The following is a 23,260-nucleotide window of genomic DNA, read 5'->3' as shown; positions in this document are numbered from 1 at the left end:
ACTTTAATCCTCTTTATGGAGAAATATTTCATTTATCCATTATTCTCAGTGTAGGTGAATACTTTCATTGATTTGTGTGTTTTAAAGTGTTTCCATTATTTTGCAAACTTAAAGGGATAGTTCACCCAAAAATTTAAATCACTCATTATTCACCACTATGCCAATGAGGGTGGGTGAAGTGTTTGAGTCCACAAAACACTTTTGATTTCAGGAGTAAACAGCGTTGCAGCCAAATCCAATATAACACGAAAGGAGGTAATTTACACCATGTTTTTAGTCTGAATGTTCTCTGTGATCTACGTGTGAACGTGGCTCCAGAGGAGGATATCAGAGGATATTAAGACTAAAAACATGGTGTAAATGAAGCTGTTCAGGTGAGATTTGAATGTCAGGGCTTACGGACACTTGGATGACATCACAGGAGCAGTATGGAGGACTGATATGTTTTTTTTCATAATGAGTGAATTTTCAGTTTTGGGTGAACTATCCCTTTAAGTCAGTTAAAATCACCTTCATCAAGATTTTAATTAGTCAACAACAATCATCTATTTAGGATATGAACATAATTTAAACACATCACAGTTAAAATGTATGATTGACCAAATAGCACTTATTAAAACAGTGGTGTGTTTGCAGTCAGGGACAGTTTCCTGTCATTCTACACAGGTCTGACCCTTGACCTTTTCATTTACATGAAGTTATAAATCAGGAGAGGCGGCCTGCAGGTGCATCCTGGGTAGGAAGAGGGTGAGGTTGAGAGGTTACGCTTCACTGATAAAAACTCTGTTTCAGTTGCAGCTCATTTGACTGTTCTGACGTGTCAACTGCTACTGAAATCACTTTTTTTTTTGTATTGAATGATTCGTGAATGTAACAGAATGAAGCATGACAGTGTAAGTAAATGATGAATAATTGTCATGCTTCAGAAGAGTCTAAAATGTTCACATTTGTTTTTTTAAGTGACCTGAGGGTGGCGTGTATTTCTTTACTTTTAAATGTAGGTAGGTTGGCATGGTATGCATCATTTAAGTGATGTAGTGGGAACTTATTAAATAAATACATTTAAATGGTTTAAAGAAATGTCAATCACCACCGTCACACATGTTAGAGCAGTGATGAGAGTGCAGACAGTTGTCAGTGTAAACTGTGGTGATCGTTGCACTGGATCATTGATAGAAAGGCACAGGGGGGGGGGGGGGGGGGCTCATGTCTCAACTCCCCTCTCTGATCTGCAGGATGCACCTGAAGGCCTCCTGTCTTTATATAGCTTCATGTAAATTAGGAGGTTCAGAGTCAATTCACTGGACTGGAAACTGATGATTCAGTTATTAGTATTAGTCAGTCCTAGCTCATGAATATTAATTTAGAAAATTTGTACATGTGCTTGTGTCCTGCAATAGATGCCTCATTTTAAGTTGCAGAAAACGTATTGATCTCCCATCTCCGGTTACTCCAACTGAAACAAAGAAATGTGAAGATTCAAACGTTGCACAAACCAGCATGAGTGACATCTGTAGGATCTTGGACAAATCTTTGAAACGATGAACAGAAGTGAGACGGTTAGTAAACCATGAGTTTAACCACAGCTCCTCATCCGGTCAGTCACTCTGTTGACTGGAGAGTTGTTCCTTTTCTTTTCAGGCATCACAAATTCTGGAAATATTATTGGTCACCTCACTCTGCACAAAAACACACACCAGAGAGTAACAAGTGGATAAGTTCAGAACATCTTCACCGGCACAAATGACAATTCCAGGTTTAATATCAAGGTGTTTGCATTTTTAGTGGAGCAGCGTCTCTCCATGACTCACTTTCCTCCCTCCCAGGATGCACCTGCACGCCTCCTCTCTCGTAGCTCCATGTGAACAAAGAGGTCAGGTGTCAGTGAAATCCCAAAGTTTAAAAGGAAAAGTCTTGAACCAACTTGATGATATTACATCCAACACAAAACGTTTCTGTAATATCAATTTAGATCCTGTAACAACTCTTATATTCATCTTAACATTCACACTGTCCTATATGCAGAGAACATTATATGAAGATATTCAATTATTGACTGAAGGATTTAATGATGTATTTAATTGGGGAGAATATATATGTTTGCCATTGGAAATTCATCAACATAAACCATTATCTAAGTGTCAAATAGATCTAACTGAAGCTCCTCCTCCTGTCCCTCTCTCAGTTTCAGGTTTGTATTAAATTGCTCCTCCAGCACCTCCTCTCCTCATCCTCCAAACCCTCTCATCTGACCCTCATCAGCCTCTCAAGTGACAAGGCCACTCTCAGCACACACTGACAACATGCTGGGGACCCTCTGCACTCTCATCACCGCTCTAACATGTAAGGAGGCTGACTTACTGCAGCTCCGGCCTCGTGTTGGATTCATCAGTCTGTGTGTTTCTCTTGACTCCGTGTGGTCTTGTTGTTTCCAGGTGTGAGTGGTGTGACGGTGGTGACACAGAAGCCTCCTGTTGTGACCGTGAGGAAAGGAGAGACAGTCACCATGGACTGTAACCAGGGGACTCTTAGTAACCGTTTGCTACTGGTGTAAACAGATTCCAGGAGGAGTTCCTCAGTATGTACTAAGGTTTTCATGGTCATAGCTCTCCAGCTATGGTTCTGGTTTCTCTTCTCCCAAATTCACATCCACTCATCAGTCGACAACAGATTATCGTTTGATCATAAACAACGTGGAGGAGGGAGACTCTGCTGTTTTATCACTGTAGCATGGGACGACTCTGCTAATGAGTGTATCACAGTGATTTACACTGTGACAAAAACCTCCTCACTTAACACTTCTGCTTTTTCTCCTGCTGACACATGTTGACCGACTGTGAAGCCATCAGGTGATGCTCTCTGTCCACAGAAGTTGAAACCTCTGATTATTCTTATATAATATACCAAAATGAAATGTCAAAACATCCCAGATTATTTTCCTGGATTACTACACAAATCTAAATGTTTGTGATTATATATCTGATATGCTTTAACAAAAAAAAGTCCAACACTAAAGCAGAAATCATGATCTCAGAAAAGTTTTAAAATTGTTGTAATAATTATTGTTTACAAAAATGTTAATATAACTTTCCACTCATCATGAAACAATCAATTAACAGGAAGTGAGCAACAAAGAATCAATGTGTTCATTTGCTGATTTAAATTTCCTCAATGTAATAAAAGTGTGACGCACATCTAGTGATGGTTGAGGTGATTAGTTATTCTATACCAATCTAACTGCTTTACCATTCCTTCATTTATATGCTTCACTCATCGATGTGTGATGATTAATGATTTCCACAAAATTACTAAATAAATTCAAGTCCTAATCAGAGCAGCTCACAAACAGGACGTCAGCAGAAATGTTCTCTGTGAAATCACATCAGTATTAACCCACAGGTATTAAACCCCCATGTTTAATACTGAAGATAATGTGACACTTAGTTAGGAATAATTAAATTCCCTGTTTCTTTCTTTTTCTAACAGATGCATTGTTGCCTTTTTAGCATTTGTTGTGGAGAACCATAGTCAACTGAGTTTTCACACTCTGACTCCTGGAAGGAGAAAACTTGTTGTATATGTTCCCCTCCATGTCTCCAGTTTCCACACATACTGCTGATTAGATTAAAACATTATTTTAAGAGAGCTGACACTGATCTATATTTAATTAGGGCTATAAATAAGGAGAGCGGGTGCACAGGTGCATCTGGGAAGGAGAAAAAAAGGTGGAGTGGAGAGGTGATGCTTCCGAGGATGAAAATTCAGATTCAGTTACTACAGGTTTATGAGAACGTTACTACATTGATTCACTAAACCAAAATAAGGGAAAACTCATTTTGCTCTCTGAGCCATTTTGTACCATTTCAAGTATTAAGTAAATTTACTGACAAAAACAGAAACAAACTTTGCTGTCATTTGTGTTGAGAAACGTTACAGCAGAATCAGGCGCTGGTGAAGTTATTGTTAATGATATCAAAATATCATTGTCTCAGCTGCAGTGAGAACAAACTATTTCAGACGTGTTTTGGAAAAAATGATTTTTTATTGAAAGCAACAGATGCAAAGTTGATAGAACACCACCACCCAACCCTCACAACGTGTGTCACAAGCATACAAACGCATTTTCCTGCATGAAACAAAACACAAACAGGAAAAAAGAAGCAGGTTTTAAACGGTGATTCTGCTCCTCTGTTATTCTTCAGTGGTGCAGACGGACTTGTTGATGTTTTCCTCTGACGTCTGGGAGCCCAGAGACACTTTACATGTGTAAAGCTTGTCCATGTTCCAGTCTGACGTCTGGATGGCCAGATAGCTGCTGATTTGGAAAGTCTGGTCCGGTTGGTGGACGGCGGTGCTGGTAGAGATCCCACTGCTCACTGGACTCCCACCGACCAACCAGGTCACTTCTGCAAAAGGCACAGACTGACTGGACAGACAGAGCAGAGTGGCTTTGTTGGAGCGGAGCTCAGCACTGGACGGAGGGAAGACAGTCAGGACAGGAGGAGAGAGGCTGGAGCCTGGAAATACAACAAGGACATTAATTACTAGGAATACACTGATTGATGGAAAACATGACAGTCTCAGTGAAGGATAAAGAGTTTTCATGCTGCAGAAGCATCTAAAATATTTACAGTTTGTCTTTTTTAATTAACACTGTTCATAGAATATGATCCATAAGTCTTTCAAAACATTATACATTTATTGATTGTGTCTAACAAAATCATATTTGTTTTCCATACAACGATTTCAGTCAGTGACATTTAAGTTCTTACTTTTTGTGTTTATCTAATAACCAAAGACGATTTCAAAAGAGAATTAAGATACGTTAAAAACTAATCCTATGAACCAAACAACAAATACAGTGGATCATCATTGTTATTGTAAAGGTAAATAGATTTTACAAAGATTAAATTTCTCACAACATGTGGAACTGAAATATATAAGTATATTCTTATTAAAAACAGGCGAATCATTTGTATAAAACATTTCCAATGTTGAGATCATTAGCACATTTCTGTGTCATACAAAGTGTGGTATCAAGGCAAAGCTGGTATACAAAAATATAACAATCTTAAATTCACAAATAAAGGTTAAATATTTTACAGAATCAACAAACACACATTTATTCTTTTCTGTCCATTTGGTTGGATGCAAAATATCAATTGTGTTTATTGATCAGTTAAAAAGTTCTTACCTGTCACAATCAGCTTGGTCCCTTGTCCGAATACCACAGTGATTCAGTTTGTGCACATGGCTGTACAAAAACCTCCTGACGCTCTCTGAGGGGAGTGGAGCTGAAACTTCCTGTTGAGACCAATGTTCACTGTGAACGTCTCATTCTCTTCATCAGTCTGTTTATTATACAAAAAAAAAACTGCTGCACTTGTTTCAAATATTGTGTCTGCAGGAGAATTTATTCAATCACCCTCAATGTTTTTTGACTTATAGTGTTTGATGTTGGTCGGGTGTGTTAACAGCAGCTGAGTGTCCCTCCCTGGAGGTTTTTGTCACAGTGTGAATCACTGTGATACGTGTTCTTTAGCAGAGTCGTCCCATGTGTGACAGTAATAAACAGCAGAGTCTCCCTCCTCCACGTTGTTTATGATCAAACGATAATCTGATGTCGACTGATGAGTGGATGTGAATTTGGGAGAAGAGAAACCAGAACCATAGTGGAGAGCTCCATCCATGATAAAACCTCACTACATGCTGAGGAACTCCTCCTGAATCTGTTTATACCAGCGAACAGATTTGTCAGTAACAGTCCCCAGGTTACAGTCCATGGTGACTGTCTCTCCTTTCCTCACGGTCACAACAGGAGGCTTCTGTGTCACCACCGTCACACCACTCACACCTGGAAACAACAAGACCACACGGAGTCAAGAGAAACACACAGACTGATGAATCCAACACGAGGCCGGAGCTGCAGTAAGTCAGCCTCCTTACATGTTAGAGCGGTGATGAGAGTGCAGAGGGTCCCCAGCATGTTGTCAGTGTGTGCTGAGAGTGGCCTTGTCACTTGAGAGGGTGATGAGGGTCAGATGAGAGGGTTTGGAGGATGAGGAGAGGAGGTGCTGGAGGAGCAATTTAATACAAACCTGAAACTGAGAGAGGGACAGGAGGAGGAGCTTTGGTTAAGTCTGCATGGTTTGTCATGTGCACTTAATCTCTTTATGGAGAAATATTTAATTTATCCATTATTCTCAGTGTAGGTGAAATTTCATTGATTTGTGTGTTTTAAAGTGTTTCCATTATTTTGCAAACTTAAAGGGATAGTTCACCCAAAAATTAAATTCACTCATTATTCACCACTATGCCGAAGGGGGGTGGGTGAAGTGTTTGAGTCCACAAAACACTTTTGGATTTCAGGGGTAAACAGCGTTGCAGCCAAATCCAATATAACACGAAAGGAGGTAATTTACACCATGTTTTTAGTCTGAATGTTCTCTGTGATCTACGTGTGAACGTGGCTCCAGAGGAGGATATCAGAGGATATTAAGACTAAAAACATGGTGTAAATGAAGCTGTTCAGGTGAGATTTGAATGTGGGCTTACGGACACTTGGATGACATCACAGGAGCAGTATAGAGGCTTGATATTGTTTTTTTTCAGTAATGAGTGAATTTTCATTTTGGGTGAACTATCCCTTTAAGTCAGTTAAAATCACCTTCATCAAGATCAATCTCTTTAGGATATGAACATAATTTAAACACATACAGTTAAAATGTTGTGATTGACCAAATAGCACTTATTAAAACAGTGGTGTGTTTGCAGTCAGGGACAGTTTCCTGTCATTCTACACAGGTCTGACCCTTGACCTTTTCATTTATGAAGTTATAAATCAGGAGAGGCGGCCTGCAGGTGCATCCTGGGTAGGAAGAGGGTGAGGTTGAGAGGTTACGCTTCACTGATAAAAACTCTGTTTCAGTTGCAGCTCATTTGACTGTTCTGACGTGTCAACTGCTCATGAAATCACATTGTTTTTTTGTATTGAATGATTCTTGAATGTAACAGAATGAAGCATGACAGTGTAAGTAAATGATGAATAATTGTCCTTCAGAAGAGTCTAAAATGTTCACATTGTTTTTTTAATTGACCTGAGGGTGCCGTGTATTTCTTTACTTTTAAATGTAGGTAGGTAGGCATGGTATGCATCATTTAAGTGATGTAGGTGGGACTAATTTAATAAAAGCATTTAAATGGTTTAAAGAAATGTCAATCACCACCGTCACACATGTTAGAGCAGTGATGAGAGTGCAGACAGTTGTCAGTGTGTGCTGAGAGGGGCCTTGGAACCTGGAAGTGAGCTGACTGCAGACAGATGAGAGGGTTCAGAGCACAGACTGTAAAGATGGCCGACGTGCCAGCTCCCCTGAAGTGAAGCCAAAGTGACTCCATCACCCCCTAGTGGCTGCCTGCAGATGATTTTACATGCTTTTATTTCATCACGCCTCCTATTGAAACAGCCTTTTTACTTCCCTCACCCAAAAGTCTATTGATGGACTCCAGACTGAACAGAACTCAGCTGCCAGGCTTTCAAACAGAACCATAAGACCACATCACTCCTGTTCTAGTCTTCACACTGGCTTCCTCTATGTTTTAGAAGAGATTTTAAGATTTTGCTGATTACTTTTAAATCTCTCCGTGGCATTTCTCCAAGCTACATATCAGACCTTTTAGTATTTTACTACCCCTCACGTACATGGACATCCTCAGGCAGAGGTCTTCTCTGTGTTCCAAATACTAGATTAAAAACTAAAGGGGACAGAGTGTTTGCTGTGAGGGCCCCAAGACTCTGCAATAATCTGCCTGAGGAAATCAGGTTATCTGAGATCTCTTTTACATCCTGTGTTAAAACACACTTTCATCGGAGAGCTTGATTTTACCTGAATTTTATTTCTTTTTTAATGAATGATAATTTTAACACTTCATTTAAAAGAATTATATGTCTTTTCGAGTTCTTTTAAATGAATACTGTCTTTAATATTTGTGATTTGTTCATTCTTGCTGTGCTCTGTTTTATTACGCTGCCCTTGTAAAGCTATTTGTTTCTATACATAAAGTTATTATTAGGTCAGAAACCCTGCCTCCTCCATGTTATGGTCCCATCCACTGACCAACATTAAATGTACATGTCAAATACCTTTTTTTAGGTAGTTCTCATCACACTGATGTATGTTTGAGTGTTAATCTTTCCAGTAGCTGTGGTTTCAATTAGTTATTGATGACATAAAAAGGGGTTAAACATCATGATTGACAGCTGAGACTGATTTGTGATTGGTCGAGAGCGTGCTTCGTCAGGACCTCGATATTGCAGCCCCATCCCTTGATCTCATTCATGCAGTCGCTAGCTCCACATGAAATAAAGGCCGAAAAATTTCAGAATTCCTATGTGCCATCTATTTTAGCTTCCTCTCTGGAAAGTGGAGGAAATGGAGGCGTGTTGTCCATCTATATTTAGACACTATGGTTTGGAAGATGCAACACTGACACTGCTCTACTGCTATGAGGAGCTTTTGTTCGACTTCATGCCTCAACTACGTCCGTTACTGTCAGCAGAGGCAAAAGCTTTTATTTGTACAACAAAACATTGTCAATTCTATTGTCACGCATTTGTTACTTTAATTTCAACATCCGGGGGATAAAACCATCACCTTTATTTTTACAAACTCATCACCATAATTAACTCTCATTAATAACATTCCTCTGCTCATCTTATTGTAGTAAGAGGATGCATAGCTGCAGTACGTCATGTTAGTTTAATGTTTTACACAGAGCAGCCAGATGATAGTCAGGGATAATTTGGTAAATACTGCCTCCCTGTGGTTGAAAGTGACTTTGCACAGAGAGGCTAAGATGAGTACATTTGAAGTCTATTTCTACTAAAGTTTTCTTTACGTCATCTTTTATCACATCACACACATAAAATACCAGAAATGATTCAAAGTCTTCTGAACAATCTATGAACACATCTGCTCCCGTTCAACGCATCAGCATATGTAACCACTGGGCAAGGGGTCTAAGGTCTCTGAAGCCCTTTCCTCCTCGCTCTGATCAGCGTTGGCCCCCTGACAATCCTCCTGTCAGGAGCCCTCATCTGTGCCCGCAGTGGAGACCTCAGTCCAACCCTGGGGTGAATCCTCGGTATGGGTCGCTCAGGCTGAGTGGATCTGCCGTTCCTGGGGTCGTCCACAAAAGCCTCCACTTGGTCAAACTTTGTGCTGAGGCTCCCCAGCTCGTCTTTTAGCGAGTTAAACTGCCTGTAGAGGTCTCGCAGTGCTTCTGACAGAGGCTGGATCCTGGACCAATGCAGAGACATTTGGGAAGGTGCAAATAAATGGTTTCAGTACGGCCAGTCAACAAACGGCTGGCACTGCAATGCCCCATAAGCTTTCATGTAAGTGAGAGGAGAACAGAGTCAAATTGGACGACCGCAACATGAAAGTCACGGCATGCTGTTAAACAGAAACAGCTCCATCATCTGCGGGAAAAACATCAGGATAACAGACATAAAGATCAGTACAAATTTAATGTTTTGGCCTAGTTTTAACAAAGGACAGAGCCTGCAGCACTGCTGGAAAATAACTGAGTACATTTACTCAAGCCCTTTCTGTATAGTACAGTGTTTATGTACTTACACTTGACATGGATATTTTCATTTTATTCTATATGCATCCACTCCACCACATTTCAGACGGAAATACTGTTCTTAAATTATACTCCAATACATTTTATATTTACTTGAGTATTCAAGTATACTCAAACATTTTACAGAAATGTAAAAGTAACACATCAACTCTTCTACTCGAGTAAAAGTAAGTACTTGCATTAACTATACTTAAAGTATTTGAAAAAAAGTAATTGCAGCTATTCCCTAACGTAAAGGCCCTCTACATTATTTTTGTCAAGTCTCCGCTCTGGACTATAAAGTACAGATATGTGTCTATATATATATATATGGAGTATTATTGAAAAGAATGTACTTTGTTTCATCCCACCACTGCAGGTTGCTTTAAAAATGATTTTACAAAAAGAAAAAAAATACAATACATTGTTAAAGATGAAAAAATTTGATTTCTCGTATGTTTTGATTTCAATAAATGTCCTAATGATCCAATATCTCAAAATAAATCAAAGTTTAGAGAAGAAGTCTAAAAAATAACTGAAAACAGATTTGTGCATCAGAACTTGGTTTTCTCATACTTTCCTCTTCCATTCTGATATTTCCCTCAATGGGCCTTCACTGGCCTGCACTCCACCGGAAATGGCTATTCTGGAATGTCCGTGTTAAATATGGTCCCAGCTGTTGGCGTAATTGTCTCCAGAGGAAAAGTTCAATGACTTTGAGTATTGTCTGCCAGGATCTCTTCACCAGAACAGGAGGCTGAAACATTTCCCAGCTTCCTCTGGCACGGTCTGCGTAGGGTGAGGTCATTTACAAAGCTTAAGGCTTGTCCTTGCAGGGACCTTGGCAATTCACCACCTCTGGCTCCGACCGGTCCACGGTCTTATGTAAAGCTTAGCGAGTTGAGCAACAACCTAATTTAGTACGACTGCGAGGAAGAATCAAATCTTCACTTTCATCAGAGTCTTGTTATGCATTGCACATCCCCCCTCTCTTACTCAACATTTAAACTTGTTTTCTTTTCTAGCTTGTTTGTGCACCAGCACGGCACTATGGCCTACAGTTAGTCCAATAAGATGCTTGAGTGACCCACCTGTTGTATTCAGGGAGGACGGAGGCATGGTCATTAATCAGCAGATCTTTCACTTGGCTGACAATAGCAAATTTCCAGTTATCCAGAACCTGAGTCAGGTTGGAACAAGTTTTGCCATAGGTGTGTTCTGCTGAAGACAGAAACTTTTACTAAGACTGTGTTTGGCTGCTTAAAGTAATTTGAACACAATATTTTTTTTTTACATGTAACATCACTGTTAATCATTTACAGATTGTGGAGTGTGATGTCTCTGACCTGCAGCGTCCCAGCGCTGGTTTTCTGTTTCCATTTCTGAGCTCCACACGTTGAGACCATGCAGAGAAGGACCAGAGCCCCCTTCATCCTCATCTTCCTCACTGAACAAAAACAGCAATATGGGACACGGGTGCTGCCGAGAAACAAGTACACAGGGAAGTGAAGAAGGACAACTCGCAAGTGGACGTGGCAAAGTTATAATTTAGATAAATGTGAAAATCATCATCATGCACTGGATTTTACGGTACCTTTCTGTGAAGTGTTTTTTTTTTCTTTCTCTTTCCAGGTCAGAGCAGGACCACGGTCTTTGCGATGGAATCGTTCAACAGTGACACACTGACAAACCATGACCTGGCCAGCACGCTCTTATAAGTGCCTCCCTTAACTCCTGCAGCCAATCCGCTCACCACCTGCCCCGCCCACTCCAGAAGGGCTGTGACACACTCTGTAGCATGTGAGCACACTGGACGAAGACACAACATGTTGAACACATGCACATGCACATGCACATGCACATGCACACGCACACACACACACACACACACACACACACACACACACACACACACACACAGATTTTTGGGGACAATGCCTGACCAAAATTTACCTCTAACCTTAAACGTGAGCAATTCTTACTTAACCCAAAACTTAACCTTGAGTTCAGAAATGATATTTTAACCTCATTAAGACCGGGCTTTGATCCCAATGAGGTGTACTGGTCCTGACAAGTTCAGTGTTCAAAGATAAGATAAAATAAAATTGTGTTGATCACACACACCGGGGGCAATTCACTTTGCAGACAAGTCAGAATTATTAAAAAATTAAAAATAACATTTCCAAAATGCAGAATATGTACATTCAGAAATATTGTTTGTATAGAATTTTTATTCAGTAAAGTGCAGTGGCACAGGCTGATTGCACAAGCATGTAAAACTGTATTTGTATTTGTGCATAAGTAAGGAGATATTGGGATACACGTGTCCCAATATATATGCCAATTTGACTGTTTATACGTATATAGGCAGATACGGTATACAAAAAGAATATGAGTATAGCATAATAAATATAATGTGTATATTTGGTAATAAATTCTCCCTTGGTAAACAACATTTTCTATACTACAACTATAGAACGTTGTATATGATTATACAGGTATAAAGGTCCTTAAGCGGTAACAACAACGGGTGTACACAAATGCACACACATACATACACACATGGTTCCCAGGGGCTCTTATCAGATGTGTCTTGCAGCCCCCACATCTGCACTGTAAAAAAATAAAATAATAAAAGATCCTGAGTGGGAGGTCCTGATAATCCCCAATCTATGCTCCATCTATCCCCCATGTGTCCTTTAGCTGCTGTGAGTGTTGCAGGGCGACTGCACTCCCTATGGGCCCTAATCCAGGGTGGGTGTTTGATGTAGCAGTGTGGCTCCAGCCAGCGGAGCATTCTTACTGCCGACTGTAATCCAATCTGCTCGGCATCTGGGCTAGGACAATCCCGGCCAGCACTGGTCCCTTTAGTTGTCCTGATAGATCAAAACCCGAGGGGCTGCATTCAAAGCAGCTGGAAAGAGAATGATATGGTAATAATGTTTGTATTCTTCTTTAATTCATTGTGTAGTTATTACAGGAAACTCTAACCTCAGACAGGCTGCTCACTGATCCACTCAATTATTTTGCTCAGAGTCAGTTTAATTCACCTTTTGTCAACCCAAGAAATATTCCTTAAGTTTTAGGCAGTTGGACACTCAAGCATTTCTTTTTCCAGTCAGAAATTAAATAGCTTTTGTTGCATCAAGTGTCTTACTCCATCTGAAACACTGCGCTGCAAGCTGTGCTGATGCGTGCAGGTATTTGTAATGACACAAGGTCAGCTGCAAGGTCAGCTGCTAAAAAAGGAATCTGGCTGGGCAACAGTCACATGGAGACGACAGAGTGTACTGCATGCTTTTTAGTTTCACATTGGTCAGCGCTGAAAACATTAAAGAATATATGGTGGGTTCGGCTAAGGGAGTGGGAACTAACCGCACCTTAAATCACAGCCTCTCAAAAGATTTATGAACAAGGAAACACTGTGATTTAAGGCAGAATCTCACACCCATCTTTGATTCTGTCAGCAAGTCACCATAACCTGTAAATCTGTATAATCTTATTTAACTGTGAAGCACACTTCCTTTTCGATCAAATGATTTAACGGCTCATGATCGTTCCTTGTTTGTCAAGTGTAATATTTTCTCCGACACTGATGTGCAAGATACTTAAGATCCTGCATTACTGTGTACGCAAGATTATGTATACACCTATGAGCGAGAAGACATTCAACCTTTATTTATATAATTATTATTATTATTATTATTAAAAATGTAATATGTATTTTTTTTTGTTTCAACAGATTAATATGGAAAGAGATTTATGACAGGACAAATTTCTGGAGTCCACCGCTCTGCAGGAGTAGACTGACTTTCCTCCAGCTCTGCCGCTTGGATCGTCACAGGCCCAGGAAAGTATGACAGCAGAGGACTTGCAGAGCCAGAGTGTGAGATAACCAGGCCTCAGTCTTTCTGTTTTAACTCACTCGCTGCTGGTTATTGACCCACAGCAGCAGATCTTCCCATAATGACTTCATCAGAGGAGCCAGTCGCCAAACAAAAAGGTGAAACATGTAGATTCTCGCTCTTCCTCCTGAATCAAATGTTGGTGTTGGGCATAGACACGAGTCAAGCAGGATGATGAACTGAGCTGTTGTCGTGCATCATTCGGATTCAAAGTCTGGCCTGGCAGGTGGAAAATAATCACTCCCACATTGTAGCTGCTACTCCATGCCCTCACTGCTCTAAACAAAAACCAGGGCAGATGTATTATAGCTTTAAAAAAAAGCATTTACAAAAACAAATACATACGATACTTTCATTTTGAAACGGTTAAATAGGCTGTCTCCCAAAAGATGAGCAATGGGGAGGTGAGAAATCTGTCCTTCCATATGTGTCATTTAAAAGGAGCTTATTGGTTCTACCAGTGCATGATGTGGTTCAATGTTTTTGCTGGGATTAATGCATGGATGGCAGCTCAGGTAAAAATACATTAAATATGAATATAATAATAATTTGATCGTCTGCCAGGTCAGTTCTTTGTTTTATTAATCAGGTCATGGTCCGTGTAGCTCTTATCAGCAACATTTTCTTTATGAAAAATGAAGAATTGAGAATTTAATTCATTTCAATTGATTTAATTTGGTTCTTACCTCTGCCGAGGAGGTTATTTTCCTCAAAGTATATTTGTCTTCTTAAAACTTGGTGGTAGGGTGGAGGTTTGGAAGAACTCACTAACTTTGGCCTGGATATTTATTTTTATTTTAATTGCGTAAACATTACATTACAAATTTCTTTTTGATAATTTCACTCATTTCCAGGGAATAAATCGTGGCTCCTAATCGATGAAGAAAATAGGGCATATCTAAGGGACTGATAAAAGAGTTTGTGCAATTAGTAGTGCGGCTTGATTTGATTTAAGGACAATGTTGGGCCTCTGTTGAATGATTTTCCGCAAGTAAATTTCACGAGTCAAAAGCCTCTTGTCCTTCTTGGTTTGAGTTTCACTGTTGTGTGTGTGTGAGAGTCTCTCATACTGCGATGACCGTGTAACCCCTCACTGTGACTCTCAACATGATGAAGAAATCTCACGTAACACAGCAGCCTGGGGCTGAACGTGGTTACTCCACCTCAGCTCACATGCTCCTCTGTCCCCCCCCCCCCCCCCCCCCCCCCCCCCCCCCCCCACCCCCCCCCCCCCCCCCCCCCACTGTTCGTCTGTGCTCCACATTAGCTTTAGTCATTCAGACCTGATAAAAGCACGGGAAGGATCATCATCTCCCACTGGTTGACAACATGAGGAGATATTTGGATATAAGATGGATTCCTTTGCCGTGGTCGAGGAGGGACAATACGCAGAATGAGTCCAGTCCCCTCATACCAAAGGTAAGGGGCTGCATTTGAACTCTTGCTTTTTCACATTATGTTTCCTTCTGAATATCTGGCACCTCTTTGTTCTCAAAACTTTGGCTTTTATCTGTATTCGTGTGTGTCCATAGGCAGACTCAGCCAAAGAGGATGCTCAGGAGCTCGGCTATGTCACCGATGAATTGAAGGGGGCAGGGACAAAGAATGGACAGGACCACGACAGCCCTGCATTCTCAAGGATCCAAACCTACTACAGATATTCATTGATGGACTATTTCCTAAAATATTTCCTGTTCCTGTGTAACCTGGTGTTTACGGTTCTGGGCCTTGTGGTTCTTGGTCTGGGGATGTGGGGCCTCATCACCAAAGAGTCATTTGCCCAGGAGAAGATCGGCAGCATCGGCACCGACCCCATGCTGATACTTGTGACTCTGGGCTTCGTGCTGACTGTGCTCTGCCTGTCAGGCTGTGTGGGCGCCCTGAGAGAGAACTGCTGCTTACTGAAGCTGTTCTCCGTCGCCGTGCTGGTGCTTATCTCAGCCCAGGTGCTGGCGGCCATTATTGCCTACAGTCTCCAAGATCAGATCGGGAGCTACCTGCGGTCAGGAATGTTAACTGCCATGGCGCGCTATCAGGATGACCTGGACCTGAGGTTCATCACAGATGAGATTCAGTCAAATCTGCAGTGCTGTGGGGCAGATAACTACCGTGACTGGGAAGTCAACATGTGAGTAGTGTGGCCAACTTGCAAATACATAAAAATATACACCATGACTTATTGTTCATGATGTAGAAATGCATTTAGATGAGATGTAATGGTCAGCACGTTATCCCCCTCCTCTTCCCTCAGATATTATAACTGCTCAGCTCCAGGAGTGCTGGCCTGCGGTGTTCCTGCAACCTGCTGTGTGGACCCTCTGCAGAACGGCACAGTGTGGAACTCGCAGTGTGGATTGGGAGCCCAGCTGCTCGATGAGTTCACCGCTCAAAGTGTGATCTTCCTGGGCGGATGTCTGGGGGGATTTCCCGCTGGATCGAGCAGCACAACGGCCTGATAGGGACGGTTGGCGTCGTCGTACTCGGGGTCCAAATTCTGACTCTGTTTGTGACTACGCGACTGCTGGAAATCTTCCAGAGGCATAAAGTGTATATGTGATCTATCATAGACATCGCATGAGTGCTGACTGCTTTTTTTGCATTCTGGTTTTGTTTGTTTGACACAACCACAAGCATTTTCTTTCAGCTTGCTTGTAAAGAAAGTTTACTGAACCTGTGCAGCTCCAGAGGAAAAGACAAAACAATTAGACATTTAGCTAACTAAAAATGTCGAGGTGCAAAATGCAGAATGCATTATTCACCCAGCGAATATACAAATTCCATCAAAACAAGCTAAGACACGAAATCACACTTGGCTGCAGCCTTCAGTGACCCTCAAAGAACAAGCAGCACAGATAATAAATGGGTGGATGAGACCCAATCTAACATTTACCACTGAATCCATAGTATGTGCCTTACACCTTCATTGTGCTTGAAAACCGTCTCTTCTCTTGGACAAGTTGTGTTCGTACCCCGACATCAAACCAGGACACGAACCGGTCACAATCTCACTAAGGTTGACTTGAACATAACAGAAGCTTATTTATAGCCTCATGACCTGTTGAAGAAAATGAAAATAATTCTCAAAGATATTATGTGATATTTAAAAAATGCACTCCTTTGATTTTGTGCCACGGGTTAAATGAAAAGATCAATACTTCCCTATCGGTACATTATTGTGAACACTGTAAAACCACAATTTGTCATTTGTATAGACTGTGGATATTGTACATATTAAACAAACAAAATATAACATGTTGGTGAGCTAAACAAGATTCATCAGCTATTTTGCTCTACTCTTCATTTAAAAAGGGACAAATAAAGCATTATAATGGAAACGGTGTAATACTTCCAACACAGTCGCATGGGTTTCATGCAAAACTGTTCAGTTTGACGAAGAGGAAAATAAAGGAGAACAAGAAAATGGAATTTGAAATTGTTTTTAAAAAAACACCCCAAAGCTTTATTCTGCGTTTGATTAAAGACAATAAACATGATGCCGACATTTGTGCAGAAACCTCGACTTTAAAGCCGAGCTTCCAGTTACAGCTCCCACTATAACCTCCATGACATATAAGACACGTGCTTGAGAGTCTTACGAAAAATGTATTTGATGTATAAAACAACAAAGAGCAGCATCCACAATATGCCGATACATAGTTCACATACTAGAATTCACACAAAGCCGATATTGATGAAGACATTTAGTGGGGCCACACTGGTTCCCTTTGGTGAATATGAAAAGAATTTCACAGTGAGGAGAGTCAGATGATCCCATACTGAGCCAGTTCGTGTAGCTCGAGATGGCTGTTGGCTTCCCACGAGCAGATCACAGTGATGTCTAGAAGAGAGATGACAAACAGTGAGGAGCAAAAAGGAGATGTTGCCTTGTTTGAAGACAAATTCTCTAGATGACGCACCCGATGACGTCCCTCTTCGGAGGCTTGCTCTTGAACCGGCGGCGGTTCCTTTGCCTCCAGGCTTCGCTTGAGCTTTGGCCCCGTCCAAATTGACTTTTCTGTCGTTGGACATTCAAGGTCAATTTGCATCGCATTGCATTCCCTATTAATTTGAGACTGTGGTCCTTGAAAACCAATAACTATCATCAAGTTCATCCCTATGATTATAAATAAATGAGTATCTTAAACACACATGCACAGACGATGGAGGCTCCCGATATCTCATATACTCACATTACTAATTAAAACACCACGGTGCCTTCATAATCAGATCACTGAGAGGACTTGCTGAATCTGCTACTGCTCCCATAACCTAACAACAGTTTATAGATTACATGATAACATTTTCAGAGGGAGGTTTGAAAAAGGAAACTGCAAAACTGCAAAGCATCATCGAAAACAGGAGATATTGCACCCAGGTGGAGAAATTAAATTAAAAAATTGTTTTAATAAACCCACAGCAGATATATCAAATCAGATACTTTTGTGTAAATAATTTAACTACATGTAAACTATCGATTTTGGTCAGCAATATGTTACATTTTGTTTTTAAGGATTTATTGCATACACAGAGCCACCACTGTATTTGGATAAGAATAAGAATAAGAATAAGAATAAGAATAAGAATAAGAATAACTGTATTGTAATGTTGAGCTTGACATGCATGAAAGCACTGTGATTTAGCCTTTTTTAAATACAATCCTAATAGAAGTGTCCCAGATTACCAAGTGACCTGTCCCAGATTATCAAATTCTGGCAGAATTTTTCTTTTTTGGCACAACCCTGTGTCATGTCTCCTCTGAGTATGATATCTCCATTATTTCTTCTGGTGTGGTTAGAAAACATTTTAAGGATCACAAGAAGGTATAATATGTTGATCCAATGTGTAAAACAGATATCGGAATAAATCGCAGAAGTCAGAAATAGCAAAAATAAATCCCATATTACCTACCTACATATTACTGATATCACTAAGTTTGAAGCAGTCAAAATAAAAACAAAGTCTGAGTCAACTACACTGCCCCCGCGTGGTGGTGCGCGGAAGTAGCAGCAGTTACTAAAGCCAATCAGGGTGTCCTTCCCGGTAAAGATCGTCTATTGTCTGTGCATCACTCTGAGACCGAATTAGTCCACCTTTCAGGAACCTGGAGTGATTTATCTCCATTTAAAAAAAATATTGTATTCAACACAAACAAAACTCCATAAAGCAGCTGATGGGAAAGTTTAACCAACAAACAAGAGGCACAATGTCGTAAATCAGCCTATCGACCGTACAGACTGAGGTACCCGAGAACAGCGACAGAGTGAGGCCTCTTCTCTTCACCGCTCCCTGGCGCCGGGGGGGGGGTTAGAGTTCACAGGTTAGAGGTCGTGCACGCTGCTCGCTCAACGTGCGCTGTTGTGTTGTCGTGCACTGAACGATCACACAGCAACATGGCGAAGAAAAGGGGGAACAGGAGCCGCACGGCAGCAGAACCGCCGAGGTAACGAAGCTCATGTTTGAACCGAGCCACTGCTAGCAGGTTAGCTACAGCCGCTAGCTAACGTGTAGGGACTGCAGTTGAGCTAGCTACGGCAGCTAGCTGCTGTTAGCTCTCTGACGTAGTGGGGAGTGAACTAAGTTAAACTCTTTCTTGGGTTGAAGACGGGACAAGAACCTGTTATACACAACACCCGAATGCTTACGTGTATTTAAATGTGTCCTTGTTATCTGGGCTGTGTCTAAATATCAGAGATAAGACGCTCAAGTTAAAGTAGATGTCCCTGTTTGTTCGTCTAAAGCTACTTTAACCAAGATGGATATCCACGGTAGCATTTTAAAACGATCTCAGTCATTAAAGCACATTCGGCCACTGTGTGTGTGTGTGTGTGTGTGTGTGTGTGTGTATGTGTATATATATATATATATGTATATATATATATATATATATATATATATATATATATATGTGTCTCTGTCTGTCTGTCTGTGATGATTTACCGTCCACTCTGATTCATATGCAACAAACATGCATGTTGTGAAAACAATCAAATGTCATTGTTATGTAGCAAACTCAAATCCTCAGTGCAATCCGCTTGGGAAGAGCGTCCCATGCGTTCACTGTTGGATTTCAGGGTTTGTGTCCTGTCAAAAAATTGTAATCCGCTCTGTTATGTGTCTAAATATCAGCGATAAGAAGCTCAGGCAAGATGGCAAACCCCAGAAAGCCAGAGAAGAGGACCACCTCGAACACATCCCCTTCAGGCTCCGAGAGATAATGAAGAGCAAGGAGAGAATGAAAAGTGGGCCATTGAAATCCAAAAAGCTAAAAGATGGTGAGTAAAGATGAATTCCACACGTGCCTCAGTCGAGACGTTGTTTTGTAAACAGTGAAGGACTGACTTTCTGTCCTACAGCCATCTTCCCCAAAGGTAAACCAGAGGAGTCCCAGGATGGAGACATACCTGTGCCACACTTCAAGAGGGGGAAGCACGAGAGCGTGAAGGGGTACCTGCAGCGCATGGAGGCTGAGACAAAACATGTCCTCTTCCTCACCAATAACCAGATAGACAGAAAGCCCGAGCTGGACGCAGACAAACAGGAGAAGTCCGGAGGCAAGTCGGAGAAAAAGAAGGAGTGAGTAAAGCAGCTGTTTGTAATAGTTGATGTTTTGTGGTCAGACAAAAAGTTTAAACTGCCTTCGCCAATATCTCCCTTTATTGGGATCCGAAACACATGGAATTTAGCTTCTTCAGGCTTCTCATTTTCTCATGGGGATTGGGAAGGGGATTCACCTCCCAGTACAGAAGATCCACAGCAGTTTTGTAAGGGGGGGCTGGTTCGGTATGAATTTAAATGAGCCTATAAGGGCTGTCTATTGGACAATGTAATTAATGCTGTCTGCTGTTTGTCACTAATCCCAATGCAAAATCAATGAAATATTTTTAAATTACATTTGTCTGATGATTTGACATGCAATGACCCAAATACATTCAAATATTCACTATCCTATATCCACATATTTTTTGTTTTCTCACCAAAGAACAGCAGATCCTCAGAGTAGAGGAGCAGTAACTCAAAATTAAAGTGTCAACTGATAAAGTAATTGCCGATTAATTTGCCAATTATCTCTGCCTCACACTGTAAAATGAAATTGTAAAAGCCAGCATGCATTTAAATGTCCACACTTAGAGACAGACTTGTATTATAATGCATTGGATGATAAATGTCTGATTTATTTATTCCTTGCCGTCTTTCTACAGGTATGATAAAGGGAAAATACAGAGGCTACAGCAGAAAAAGTTGAACAGACAAGAGGCCGAGATGGAGAAAGAGATGTTTGTGGGTAGGTGATTAAGCGTGTTTTTTTTTTAGTAGTTAGCACAATAAAGGTAGTGAGATATAGTTGTTCTTTCCTCTGTAATTTAGCACAAGAATGTATATTAACATCCTTCAGTTGAAACATGTTGAAGATCATTAGGAGGTATTTACCATCTCTGCAGTTGCATTGTGTTTGGCATGGTCCTTCAAGTAAATTGTTTTGTCCACAAGCCTTTCGGTGTTTTTTACACTAGCAGTGGTAGAAGGCTGTATTCTGTGGAAAATGAGAATATCAGCTACTGCCAACAGTTGTTATCATTAAAACACTCTTACAGACCAAGTGTACACCACGTTCACAGCACCCAACAGCAGGACGTGAGGAGAATTTAGTAGCTAAAGTCACGGATACCACAGACAGAAATCAGAGTTCCAATTAGAGTGACTGGTGGACTACGATGTGTAAGATGGACACAAAGACAACTCCAAATGACTGCTTATGTTGCTCTGTGTTTGATATGGGATATCCGTGTGTTTGACGGATATATGTCTGGGCAATTATTTGCGAAACAATTAATCATAACCACTTTATAATCATGTTAATATTTCCAACATGCTGCACAGTGGCCCAAAAATGAAATGACATCAGCTAAACTTGAAGCTGAAAGAAGTTCTTTCTATAGTTAATCATAATTAAATGATAGTTTTTGTATTGTAGATCATGTTCCATTTGGGGAAGTTTCAATGGCTCCACCGTGTCTAAGCGCCAAACCCAAGAAAGCTCCGGTCAAATCTCAGGTAACAGCTCTGTGGGTTTATCACGTTATCCCATTGATCTTAATGCTTGATTAAGTGGTTAACTGTTTTTATCCTCTGCCTCCATTATCTAGAACTCTTCGAAGGGACTGCTCCTCAACTCTCTCCTGGGTAACAAGGTGATCTCCACAGTTAAGCCCTCTATGGCCAGAAAGAGGATCGTGGAGGAGGAGAGGGAGCGAGCAGTGGAGGCCTACCGTCTCCTGAAGAAACGGAAGCAGCAGAACCAGGAGGCCAGAGCTGCCAGCCTGAAAAATATCAAAGACTTTGATTGATCTCTCATGTCACTGAATTCAAGCAGGAAGTGTGAATGGCCGCAGTGAACATTAATATTCAGCCGACTGTATGTGTCAGAAAGATGGCTTACCACACTTTAGCTATCTGTCAGGGAAAGAAGCCTCCACAGGCGACAGTTAGAGGTAAGTTGCACCTCAATCCCCTGCCTCATATTCACTTCCATGGAGAACTGGATGCTATGATTAGTGTAACTGATAGCTCAACTATTAAATACATGTAGATAGTTGGATTTCATATTTTTCTGTTTTCATATTTCCATCTTTAGATAACCGCTATGGCATCAAGTGTGATGTGATGGACAATAAAAATAATGTTATCTCAAGGAAAATATAAACCTCTGATTGTTTTCTGTAGTTCCACTAGATGGCAGTCTTCAATGGTTCCAGCTGGTTTCTTACAGTTTGCATGGAGGACTGAAGGCAAATGCAGGCTGAATAATTGTTGACCTTTTTTGCATAAAATGTATTTTTGGGTTGTACCCCATGCCATACAATACTATATATGCTTGTTAAAACTAATTTAAATTGTCTTTTAGCATATTTTAGAATGGAAATCAAGCACAATTTTATAAATAAAGGAAAACAAATTAATTTAACAAACCAGTCTCACCATGATGTGTCTTTAATAGCTGTTCCGGAGCTTTTACTTATATCGCATAATCTTCATCAGCAGCAATTTCCGGGTTTTCCATCTAAACCTCAACGTACCTCAAAGCTCACTCCTGACGGTGTAAACATCTGCTCAGAAAAGAATCTAACTATCGGGTCCAATTAGTATTTATCCTGTAGCTTTCAGTTATATGACCTGTAGATCTTTGAATAACATCCGATGGGCTTCTCAGCTTTCTCAGAGCAGTTTGCATTACCCAGTTGTTAAGAGGTTCTATATACAAATAAATTTGCCTCGCCTTGTCTTGCCTGCTGTATTTGCCAGAACCATCAGTGAACCTCGGTGGAAGTAACATAAACAAAGCTTTCACGGAACGAAATGTAAAAACTGGTAATGCCTCGTTTCCCTTTGTACCTCACTGAGAGCCTGAATCCAGGGATAAATGAATCACATCGGTCTTTTTAAATGTGGGAGAATTGGCACTGCTATTTCCATTTGTAATCCTGAAAAGTTGAACCCTCGTGAACAAGGCCACTGTTTCATTATTGGCCTTAGGGGACGAACTGTACAAATTCATATGTTTGGTTTGAAACATTGATCTTTCAAAGCATCCTAGATCAAAAAGCAAACACTGCAATGTTAATATTTCTGCAATATCTATCTACTGAATAATATCACCTGATGGTAATAATAGTAATAAACCTGTGGGTTCAGTCTGTTCGGTTTGTTCAGCTTGACCAGCAAGTTTTTTT

At 40.7% G+C, this 23,260-nt stretch overlaps 3 protein-coding genes and 1 pseudogene across 5 annotated transcripts; 2 read left to right on the top strand and 2 right to left on the bottom strand.

The window, feature by feature from the left end:
* Positions 1-4,032: 4,032 nt before the first annotated feature.
* Positions 4,033-6,133, bottom strand: LOC117766687 (annotated as a pseudogene).
* Positions 6,134-8,646: 2,513 nt separating this feature from the next.
* si:dkey-282h22.5 (uncharacterized protein LOC107988040 homolog) lies at positions 8,647-11,318 on the bottom strand. Of its 3 annotated transcripts, none has more exons than XM_034593979.1 (4): positions 11,222-11,318; positions 10,974-11,074; positions 10,719-10,848; positions 8,647-9,299 (listed from the first exon to the last, which is right to left on the bottom strand). In XM_034593979.1, exons 2-4 carry the CDS (start codon positions 11,005-11,007, stop codon positions 9,020-9,022), a joined length of 444 nt encoding a protein of 147 aa, XP_034449870.1. In that variant the 5' UTR covers positions 11,008-11,074; positions 11,222-11,318; the 3' UTR covers positions 8,647-9,019. The 3 variants fall into 3 exon arrangements, with proteins under 3 accessions (XP_034449870.1, XP_034449873.1, XP_034449872.1); XM_034593982.1 differs by having other exon boundaries at positions 10,719-10,845; XM_034593981.1 differs by having other exon boundaries at positions 10,974-11,106; positions 11,222-11,304.
* A 3,511-nt stretch (positions 11,319-14,829) lies between these two features.
* LOC117766330 (tetraspanin-10) lies at positions 14,830-16,957 on the top strand. Its single transcript, XM_034593255.1, is given in 4 exon segments — positions 14,830-14,951; positions 15,065-15,660; positions 15,784-15,944; positions 15,947-16,957. Coding segments are annotated over 4 exon segments (990 nt in total). The 5' UTR covers positions 14,830-14,861; the 3' UTR covers positions 16,090-16,957.
* A 1,868-nt stretch (positions 16,958-18,825) lies between these two features.
* Positions 18,826-22,498, top strand: ccdc137 (coiled-coil domain containing 137). Its single transcript, XM_034593895.1, has 6 exons — positions 18,826-18,972; positions 19,659-19,804; positions 19,886-20,105; positions 20,732-20,814; positions 21,505-21,584; positions 21,677-22,498. The coding sequence occupies exons 1-6, from the start codon at positions 18,923-18,925 to the stop codon at positions 21,875-21,877; spliced, it is 780 nt and encodes a 259-aa protein (XP_034449786.1). The 5' UTR covers positions 18,826-18,922; the 3' UTR covers positions 21,878-22,498.
* Positions 22,499-23,260: the final 762 nt, after the last annotated feature.

Source organism: Hippoglossus hippoglossus, chromosome 8, assembly GCF_009819705.1.
Source record: "Hippoglossus hippoglossus isolate fHipHip1 chromosome 8, fHipHip1.pri, whole genome shotgun sequence".
In the NCBI taxonomy this organism is placed as follows: Eukaryota; Metazoa; Chordata; class Actinopteri; order Pleuronectiformes; family Pleuronectidae; genus Hippoglossus; species Hippoglossus hippoglossus.
Note: the sequence above shows the minus strand (reverse complement) of the source record. Positions and strands in the feature narration are given on the sequence as shown.